Raw genomic sequence first — 10,644 nt, 5'->3', positions numbered from 1 at the left:
CACATATAAGTCTGTGTTCAGCCTTCAGTGTACAGGCACTTATTGTAAGGCAAGTAGTCTGGAAAGATGGAAGGATGCCTACTATTACGAATTTCTACGAAAAAACAAACAAACATCATGGCTCATTCAAACTATTTTCCAAACTCTTTTAACGACTATTACGAAAAAACAAACATTATTCTTTGTAGTAACTATGAGATATTTGAAATCAATCTTAATGCAATTTTAAAATTTTTTTACAGGTCTATATTATTTTTAAAGGCTTTGGGCTATAAGATGATTTGTGACTTCTTTGTTTAGTTCTTTTCAAGAACATTTCGAAATCTTTTGTGCTGTTAAATCTAATTCTAATTCTAATTATTTTTTATATTCTTGAATTGCCTTTGGCTATAAGTAGTTTATAAAGAAAAAATGAACGTTATTTGGAAAGCCCGAAGGAAATTGGAGACTTCTTTGTTTAGTTCTTTTCAAGAAAATTTCGAATTTTTTTGTGCTGTTCAATCTAAATCCAATTCTATTTTTTTAGATATTAATTTAGAAACACTTTTGGCTATAAGAAGTTTTTAAAGAAAAAATAAACGTTACTTGGAAAGCCCTAAGGAAATTGGAGACTTCATTGTTTAGTTCTTTTCAAGAAAATTTCGAAATTTTTTGTGCTGTTCAATCTAAATCCAATTTTTTTTTTAAATATTATTTTTGACACACTTTTCGCTGTAAAAAGTTTTTAAGGAAAAAAAAAATAACGTTATTTGGAAAGCCCTTAGGAAATTGGAGACTTCATTGTTTAGTTCTTTTCAAGAAAATTTCGAAATTTTTTGTGCTTTGTAAATTTTAGCAAGCTAGCAATGTGACGGAAATTGGTATCTTCTATGGGGTCTTTCGTTAGGATGCACACCGCACGGCATGCACAGTGGGTGTTATTTTGTCAAGTTCAAAGATTCAGCTAGCCCCTAGCAACACTGGTGTTCAGACATTGCTTTCTTTTCCTGAAATAACGGCATGGGATATTCAAGTTTCAACTTCGTTTGTCCTTTCGTAGCGTGCTTACTTCACATACAGCTTACTGTGATAATGCGTTTCTGACAAACAACATGTTGAAAAAGGCGGGTGGCTATCTATTTTGAAACGGACGTGTCTTGTACATTTGCATTTGACTGGAGTCTTCAACTGTATTTGTCACTCTGGAGTCTTCAACTCTATTCGTCTCTTTGTTTTAAATAATCAAGGAAGCAATCAGTCATTTTTGTCTCATTTTCAATTTATTCATTGACCTACGGAACATCGCGTACAGGTAACTTACCTTTGTTGTGAATTGTTGGTAATAGGCAGCTGATGATATGCTTGGCATTTTTCGAGTTCCTCACATGGATGTGATAGACTAAAGAACCTTTGTAGATAAACTGCTGCAACTGCAACTGAATTTCTGTTAGTAGTTATGATGGTCTGCATTAGAAGCGTAGGTGTAGCAGGTGCAGTTATGGTAAGTGCAATTTTTCAAACATAAAAAAGTTCATAGCTCAGTCATATGAAATTCTTGTTTTTTTCAGACACACCTATAAACCAAAAGAATTGATATTTCACAATCAAGCACGAAAAATGTCCATATGTTTTTCTATCTCTAGAAGCGCAGTTTAGATTTATCTTGATATTATTTTGAAAGTCATTGCAGCTATTCGCAAATCCAAAAGAAACTTGGGGACATCTTTTTTTGTGAAAAATGCTATTTTTGGCTCAGGCGAGCAAATTAGCATTTTTCGACAAGCAAGGTGAATGTTGATGTCGGGGGACCGTCCCGCATGCAATGAAGTTGGTACCGGGGAAATCAGACATTCTTTTGCAAAAACTGTATTTTTTTGTGAAAAATGCTCTTTTTAGCTCAGGTGAGCAAATTAACAATTTTCGAAAAGCAAGGTGCATGTCTGATGTCTGGGGACCGTTCCGCATGCAATGAAGTTGGTTCCAGGGAAATCGGACATTTTTTTGCAAAAACTGTTAATTTTTGGCGAAAATGTTTTGGCTCAGGCGATTAAATTAACATTTTCGACAAGTGAGGTGCATGTCTGATGTCGGGGGACAGTATTTATTTCGTACTTACATATCCCCTTCGTCTCTGGGGAGACATTATTCCGCTGCGGGCAAAAAACTCTAATGCAAACCTTCAAGAGTCTTGACATTTTAGACACCAAGGGATCTAGAACCACAAAACACTTAAAACCTGACAAACTTTCAAATGATGGTGTTCTCCATTGAAATATTTTAATCAGGTTGCATGGCACCAACAGCTGTTTTGTGTACCCAGTTTTAAGAGTTACAAACCACCTTGACGTACTGATATTGCAATTTTTCCCGAGTAGACATTATACGATATCATAAATGTGTTGTGATTGTATGATGTTCTTGATTTATGCACTGCTTACTGTTCACTTACGTGTTGCACACATCGGGTTGCAATTTTGAAATTGACGTTTGAAGTGAAGCGTTGGCCAGCATTGTGTTCGGTGCCTTTAGCTGTTGTCACTTACTTTCAGATCAGTCATTTTTCAACTCATACTTGTTTAATTGTAAAATTGACCTAACGATCTTAGCTTTGTTGTGTATTGTTGAAAAGGTAACTTAAACTTATCATTGTCCAAGTTTCTTACATGACAGTTTATATTGTGAATCATAAACTGTTGTTTGCAGGTGTATAGCGTCCTCAGGCTCTATATAGTAAAATTGGCATGTGGCCTAAAGAGTAGGTCATCAGTTGTTAAAATTTATTTATTTGATGCTTTCTTTTGATCATTTATGCATTTGTTCATCACATAAAGCAACTGATAGCAAGGTAAGAGCCAATATAGCTAACAGGAAACAAAGGCCATAAAGGCCATAGGTATACAAGGTAACATTTACTCAAATAGCTTGATAATATATAGAAACGGCCAGTCGCTTTAGACAATATCTGTTGTCTTTCTTCAGTGACATGACAAACATCTGGTTTTACCACCTCATAAGCCCAAAGTCTGAATTGATATGTTGATGAGGTGAAGATAATTTTCAGATGATTCAATAGGTTGTATCCTGTGATGGCATATACTATAAAGGTTATGTTGTCTTGAGAGTTGTCTAGCGTGCAGTAACGAAGTGCATAGCTCATTTGAAATCCTTGTTCAACTCTAACTAAAATATTTTAACTTGTATTAGTTATCAAAAATTTCGAAATTTTTCTAGTAGGTGCAAGAAAATATCGAAATTTTTCAAGTAGGTACAGGAAAATTTCGAAAGTTTCCAAGAGAATTTCGAAATTTTCCCAGAAAATTTTGAAATTTTCCTCCAAAATTTTGAAATTTTTCCAAAATTTCGAAATTAATTTCGAAATTTTTAAGTTTTTAATGAAGCATGACGACTCTCACTGGGGGGTATTATGATGCATCATGTAACATAGAACCTTCCCACAAAATATCTGACACATAGGTATAAAAGTTAAAGGTCGAGAAGCATTTGTCCAAAGTACTCTGCTAAATCCAATAATAATCTGCTGACTGTTCTACGTGTTTAAGGCAAATTCATTGCTCAACCTGTTGATACACAATGTCATGTATATCATGTGTATTTAGACACTCTAATTTTCTTCGAAGTTACCTCAGAGACCTACATGTATTTCTAAGTGAGTGGATGTACTTTTCCCTCATTTTAGTAAATTTCATTTTATGTGTGTATTAAAAGATTCTGGAATTATTCAAATCAAAGCCTGTTGGAAGAGCAACATACGCTAAATGTCTAGCTGTATCTTCCAAAGACCAGTCCTCTTTTGATGTAATAAAAACGTAGCCAAAAATATAACACTCCATGCACGTTTTAAATTCCTCTTCAATGTCCTATACAAACAAACAAACAAACAAACAAAGCTTGAAATGACGTCATGAAAGGTACATGTAGTGCCAAAAAGCAGACGTTTCAAACAACATCCGTTGTTTTTCGTCAGCAACACTGATGTGAGTGACGAAAAACAACTGACATTGTTTGAAACGTCCGACCGTTTCCAAAATCATATCCAGTTGCTTGAGTAACTACTTTTTAACGTATCCTATTACTTGGATGTCTAACCTTCATCGATGTGTGAAAAGTAGTGTTTGAGACTTGGAATGTTGTTAAACTGTGTCTTTTCTTCCCCACCCCACACTGCTGAGCCTGTGCCTTGCCACCGGGAGAGAGTGCGGAGTTACAGCCATGCCACGAACTGTGTGTAAACAACACGAATTAAACCATTTCATTTTCACCTCTCACATAATCCCAGCATGGGATTGAGATATATTATATACTCTACTCACTGTACAGTACTGTACTGTGTAACAGTGCGAGAAGTTTCGGGGCATGCTGTAGAGGGTTGTGACACCGTGGTTGGTTGGTTGTTACTGTTGGGGTGGTGTTGCGTTCTGTTGCTATTCATTTTATGAATGTATATTATGCAATCACTACGCATGCTGCTTGAATGTAAATTTTCTATATTGAACTGAACAAAGCACATCATATGTACATGTATATGTTGGTAATGGTTATGCAGTAATGGTGCACAGTACTAGTGATATTATCACAATGCAAATGTCTATGATAAATGGTTAAAATTGTAATGTAACTTTCTCCTTTATAAGAAGTTGAATCCAGGGCTGGATGCCCATCCTCCTATGCAGGGACATCCAACGGCAAAACTGCCTGTCTGGACGTACCCTGCTTTCTCAACCGTCACCCTTAGTTCCTGATGGACCTGCTTATAGATATTGATGAGGTTATCCTTATATATGCAAGATTCCTTTTGGAAACTGAAAGGCCTATTCTCTGATTGGCTGACAGCTGGTTGGGGGGGGGGGGCGTCCACAAGAACTAATATATAAGAGTGACGGCTGAGAAAGCAGGGTACATCCAGACAGGCGGTTTCGCTGTTTCGGATGTCCCTACAAGGAGGATGGGAAGGCCCTGAAGACACCCCTGCAGACAGCAAGAAACCAAACTTTGTGTAGCAACCCTCTTTAAGTATCCTCCCCTTTCTTCTGATATATATATATACACTTTATTCAGATATTAAGCAACAGAAAGGACTACCCCAAATTGGGGTTGTTGCCCCTCCCCGCTTTTGTAATTTAGCACTTCAACACTTTAATTGCAAGTAATTTCAGACACAAACGGAGGTTGGTACATGTACCACAGTAAGGAAATGGAGTTTACTTCTCACTTTCTTTCTTGAACTTCAACTATAGGAACATTCTTTGCTTTTTGTATGTGGTACAAGACTCAAGATCTTAATGTAGGAAGTATGGAGTTGTTCTGTTTCACTCTTGGCATTACCTTAGTCAGGTATCCACCCTATTATAGTTCCACTTTGCTCCACTGTTCTCTAAGGTTCTGTGCAGGATAAAGTCATCGCCGTTGGAAAGTTTGGTTGCCATGTCCTGCGTTATTTTGGGGATACAAGAGTTGCAGTATGTATATTGCGAATGGAACTTCTGAATGTGTTGCAAAAGTTTTTGTCAGTTCTCCAACAATGGTTACGTTGCACCCACTTAATCTATCCACCACTTGATAAAGATTTGGACAGAATTCAAGCACGATCAGACTCCTCTTACATGCAAGTAGTTGTATCTGAGTCTGATAATGTAATGAAGGAAAGGGAACATTACTCACGGACTTGTAGAGTGAGCGATACCTTAGATCATGATAAGTCAGGTTTGAAGGGCACGTCGCTCGATCTTGAACATTCCGCTCGAAAAAGGTTTGGGCGGGCTCCAACCTCAATCAGCTCAGGCTCAGGCTTGCCTCAAAATTAGCTGATTCGCCTCCAGATATTAGATAAAGAAGTTGCTCCAACACTTGAGAAATGATTAATGTCTAAAGTTAGAATTGATTGTGTTGCAGTGGACCCCAGCCTGTTATATTGGTCCCCCGAAAAAGCTTTGGACTGAACCCAAGCACTGATCAGGACAAACTTCCTCTCCGTGCTGTCAGTGACTGATCCTGTAATGAACAAAGATTACTCGTATTCACACACTTGATGTCTGAATTGTGCTCGAAGTTATCATCAGTCTTGTTGGGATGGATATATAGCTGCCAGATCTGGCTCAACCTCGAAAGCTTTGGGCCAAGTCCAAGTGCAATCAGAACTAACTCCTTCAAGCCATGCAAATAGCTGAGTCCCAGACAATCCTATAATGAACGAATGTTATTCAAAGACTTGACTTGGCATTGGTTCTGATCCTGATCTTTATGCTGCTCGAAAAAGCTTTGGACCAAATCCAAATACTGTTGTTCTACCCTGGAGTTAGTCTGGCATATGTGATAACTGTCATTAGAACAGAGTCTTGTTACCATGAAACCATGAAGACAGTCCAGCCAAAGCTAGTCTCTTCATTTGTGGAGTGGTTTTTGTTGTTTTTAGCACAAAGAGTTAAATGATTAAATAATAGATTGTATAATATTGCAATGACCAGGCTGAGCCCAATTCATTTGCTGCTGTCCCCCTTGGGACCTTGGGACAAAACATGTTATTCCTGTCTTGTATTTCTTTATTTAACTTGTACTGTGATAAGTGGTACACGTACTTTGGTTAGGTTGTTGTCCGTTGTAGAAAAAAACAGCTCAGTACAAGCTTGATGGATTTGCCCCCCTCTCCAAAAAAGGCTTGGGACCAAAAACTGTATTATTCCTGCCTTGCCTAGTTATAAGTGGTACATGTACCTTTGTTAAGTTGTTGACCGACACAGCATATTAACAGCCTGATCAATTATTGGCCTTCCCCCCACCAATGCTTGGGACAAAAACATGTTACTCCCACCTTGCAGAGTTATAAATGGCACATGTACCTTGTTGTCCATTGTACCAACACAGCGTAGTAACAGCCTGATCAATCCCCCCCCCCCCAAAGCTTGGGACCAAAACGCGTCATTCCGGCCTCGCTGCGTGATGTTTACACCAAGTCCGTGAGCTTGGCAGCAGCTTTGCTCTCCTTCCTGACAGGGAGCAGATTCTCAGACCCCGACGGGACGGTCCCCGTAACCGTCCCGAAGGGAAATGCTTGTCTTAAAGAGATGCCTCTCCCCGTGTCTCTTAGCCTGAGAACCTGTTACTTGCCAGTAAGCAGAAGGGAGCTGCGGTGAAGCTTGCAGATTTCGGTCTTGCCATCGAAGTGAACGGCGATCAACAGGCATGGTATGGTAAGTATGGGAACGGAGTGGACGTCTTATCGTCCTGCGGTGCAGTTTTATATACATGTGTGACACACTTTCAATAGATTGAAGCAAAGTTATATTGTAACTTCCAAAACAAGAATTGGTCATACCAGGTTTTGGACTACCCAACTCCAATCCTAGTGAATTTAGGTCAAGGAGTAATCACCAGTCAGTTCAAATCCGGAAGTACATTTTCCGTTTTGATCGCAGCCAATGTTGAAATCCTATTTTTTCAACTTTTTTCTTCCTGGACATACATCAAAGTTTTGCGTACCATTGGAAAGCTCATGTTATCCTGAGTATCAGGCTACTTTTTTTAGTGTCCTAACGTACAAATTTCTTGAGATATTTGACTTTAAAAATTGCTTTTCCCGCGGTCTGAACATAACTTCCCGCAGGAAATTCTTGTTCCCGCGGGACTGAGCAGGTTGTTCCTTCGGGTTTCAAAGCTTACCCCGATTGCAGACCGCATACAATTAACACCATGAAAATCACTGAATTAATTAGAATCACACCTGGTTAGCTTGTGTAATTAGCACGTGTATGACCAATTCAGTATGTCTAGGAGAGGCCGACGCGGGATGAACAGGAAATCCTCGGGACCTGTCCCCCAACAGAAGCTGTTTTTTCTGCATCATGAGCTAGCTGACTCAAAAGAAGGCATTGCTTGACTTCAACGCTCAATATAGACATAACAAATGTCATCTTTGAAAGGATAGCACTATAGATGGTCCAATATATGTGTTTGTTTTGTTTTGTTTTGTTTTTTCAATCACACAAGACTTTGGCCATTACATTCTCTCTCCATGGTTTGTAACATAACATTGAGGTGCCTGAGTTGGCTCAGTTGGTGTACAGTTTTTCCTGACACCAGGGTGGAGATGTTGAGACAGTTTAATTTGCTTTGATTGTTATTAACCTTTAGCCCATTTGGGCTCATCTTCCAAGATTCAAAACAATCAACATGACTATACAACATACATTTTAAAAAATACAACAATCAACAATCAAAGTATTTACAATAGAGCACAGTGTCTCAGGTCAAAGGTCTTAGAGATACAATGTTTGAGATGGCTTGTCTAAAACTGGACAATGTGCAGTGACTTATTGTCAGATGGCAATGAGTCCCAGAGTATAATTGCTTGGTACAGGAAGGTACGTTTTATAATGTTTTAGGTTTGGGTAGTCGAAAGTTGTCAAATGGATACAGAAAATGTAGTGTTGTACATGTGGGATGAATTTAATTTAACTGGTCTGAAGGAATTGTACACATTTTGTGGTTCGTGGCTAGTGAGGGTTTTGAAGAACATTTAATCAGAGTAATTAAAGAGAATTTTTTGAAAAGCTTGTCAAAAAAAAAAGGTTGAAAAGGTTGGACCTCTGCAGGTCTCCCTCACACATCTCTGAGAGGTGTGAGGAAAGGCGTGAAAGGCGTGAATAAATTTGTCAGGATATGGACCGTTCGGGTCATGATATGGGCCGTTCGGGTCCATATAATGGACCGACGGTTTCACAGTCAGAAAGGATTTGGATTGATGATTATAAGGCACACTTCAATCCCCTTAGACTGTTGACTGTAAAACAGTCATTGCTTCTGGGGTAGTATTAGACCAAGGAGGTTTGTTTATACCCAGCTGGGGGTATTAGACTTGAAAAGGCCATGACAACATGCAATTTTGTCTCCTTTTTGCCTTTTAGTGACTGACTACAGTCATGTATATCATAATTTGTCTTATGTCGCCAATCCAAAGTTAGCAACAATAGCAACTGAGACAAAATCTGACAAAATAGAAAGCCCAACAAAATCGTCCATAAACTGCCAGAGCCATAACCTCTGCTTGGAGAGTATGGATTTCTTAGTCTGTGTCTATTTGCTGGAAGTAGTAATATTCATATCTGGTGGAGCACTGGTCAAATTCCGGTGTTTTGCAGTTAGAAGTGATGTGCTGCCCCGGGTGCCTCTAAAGACTCTGGGTCTGCATGGCGGGTTGTGACAACGAGTTATGCTGTCAGAATTCAGAAGAACACCCTACGTATTACTCTAAATCAAGGAAGGCAATTATGATGAATTTGGTTGCCTCACTACGAATTACGTAGATAAGGTGGCTTTCCCTAGAGTTATGGAAAATAACAATAGGCTGCCTACGCCTTACCGAAAAGAACATGCAGACCCTCTCTAAACCTTTCCTCACTGACCTCATTAGTTAACTCCAAGACTTACTGATGATACAGTAATAATGGATGAATCTAGTCATGATAGCATGCCACAAATAAAGATGATAATAAATAGTTGTATTTCTTGGCTTTTCCAGTTTGTTCTGTTTTTCACTGAACTTTAATAGCCTACTTTTGAATTGATGGCTTAAACTTTTTAAGACAGGGAAAAGCCTATCGTAGAACACTGTTTTTCATTTTACACACAGAGATAACACTACGGTTACTCAAGGAGCTATCATCACAAATGAATGATGAAAGCTCCTTGAGTTACTGTAACTGTAATTATTGTTGTATGGCAGTTTTTTTCCTGGTTCTGTCAAGCTCTCAAGGTGTTTTGTCAAGTGTGCAACAGGAATTTGAATGATAAAGCCTGCCCAGCATTGACACCTCTCTTGGCTCCCTATTGTCATGTATGTACTAGCTAAAGGTGGAGACATTAGCACAGAAGCTATTACCTTATTCCATTTTAATATAAGATTGGGGATAATGTTATGTCTGAAACATTGTCTTCCCAGACATTTGTTTGTGTAGAAGCAAAATATTTTCTATGGAAATTATTTTGAATTAGTTCTTTCTGTGTCTACTCTTTTCTTACTCAAAAACCAAGGAGGTCCCTGTTTCAACCTTTTTGGCGAAAACATATCAAGTATTTCAACAATACTCTGGACCTGAAAATATGAAGTGCACTTTAAAGAAAAAATTCAAGATTTTAGAAAAGATCATCAGTGAGAATACCACTTTATATCATGATTCCCTTTTGTCTAACCAAGAATCACAAAGACCTCATTCATGTTGCAAAACTCCAAACTGTTTTATGGGTTTTGTTTGTAATGTGATCTTTCCTTGAAGTTCATGGCAAGTACCCAAACAAAAACTAAAAACTTCTAATTCCACTTTCCCCCGTGATGCCACCAACTATGACCTGGATTCACGCCTCTTTTGTGTTCATGATGACAATTCACAAATTCGACTGGCAGTAAGTAGTTCACATGAAATTAAATGTTATCTTCAACAAAAAGATAAACAACAACACAGACACACCAAACCAAGCATCCCAGGAAATTGGGGGTTCTGCCTGGCCAAATTGGTAAAGTTAAGTTTAGGTACCCAAGCTAGTGTTGGCAGACCTCTGTTTTGCTAAAGTGGGACTAAGACCATTAAAGATGTTATTGTGGGTTTGGCATAATCTCCAGCAGAATACCTGGCTTGTGGCAAATGGGAAAAAAAA

At 38.5% G+C, this 10,644-nt stretch overlaps 1 protein-coding gene across 28 annotated transcripts in view; it reads left to right on the top strand.

The window, feature by feature from the left end:
- Positions 1-10,644, top strand: part of LOC118411573 (calcium/calmodulin-dependent protein kinase type II subunit delta-like) — a 112,267-nt gene that overhangs the window by 60,889 nt on the left and 40,734 nt on the right. For all 28 annotated transcript variants that reach the window (XR_004830690.1, XM_035813972.1, XM_035813968.1 and 25 more), the window contains exon 7: positions 7,082-7,184. Coding sequence is in view for 27 of the 28 variants with exons in the window: in XM_035813972.1 (XP_035669865.1) it covers positions 7,082-7,184 (103 nt within the window). In the remaining variant the exon portion in view is untranslated. The remainder of the gene's footprint in view (positions 1-7,081; positions 7,185-10,644) is intronic.

The sequence above is a fragment of the Branchiostoma floridae genome, chromosome 3 (assembly GCF_000003815.2).
Source record: "Branchiostoma floridae strain S238N-H82 chromosome 3, Bfl_VNyyK, whole genome shotgun sequence".
NCBI classification, from domain to species: Eukaryota; Metazoa; Chordata; class Leptocardii; order Amphioxiformes; family Branchiostomatidae; genus Branchiostoma; species Branchiostoma floridae.
Note: the sequence above shows the minus strand (reverse complement) of the source record. Positions and strands in the feature narration are given on the sequence as shown.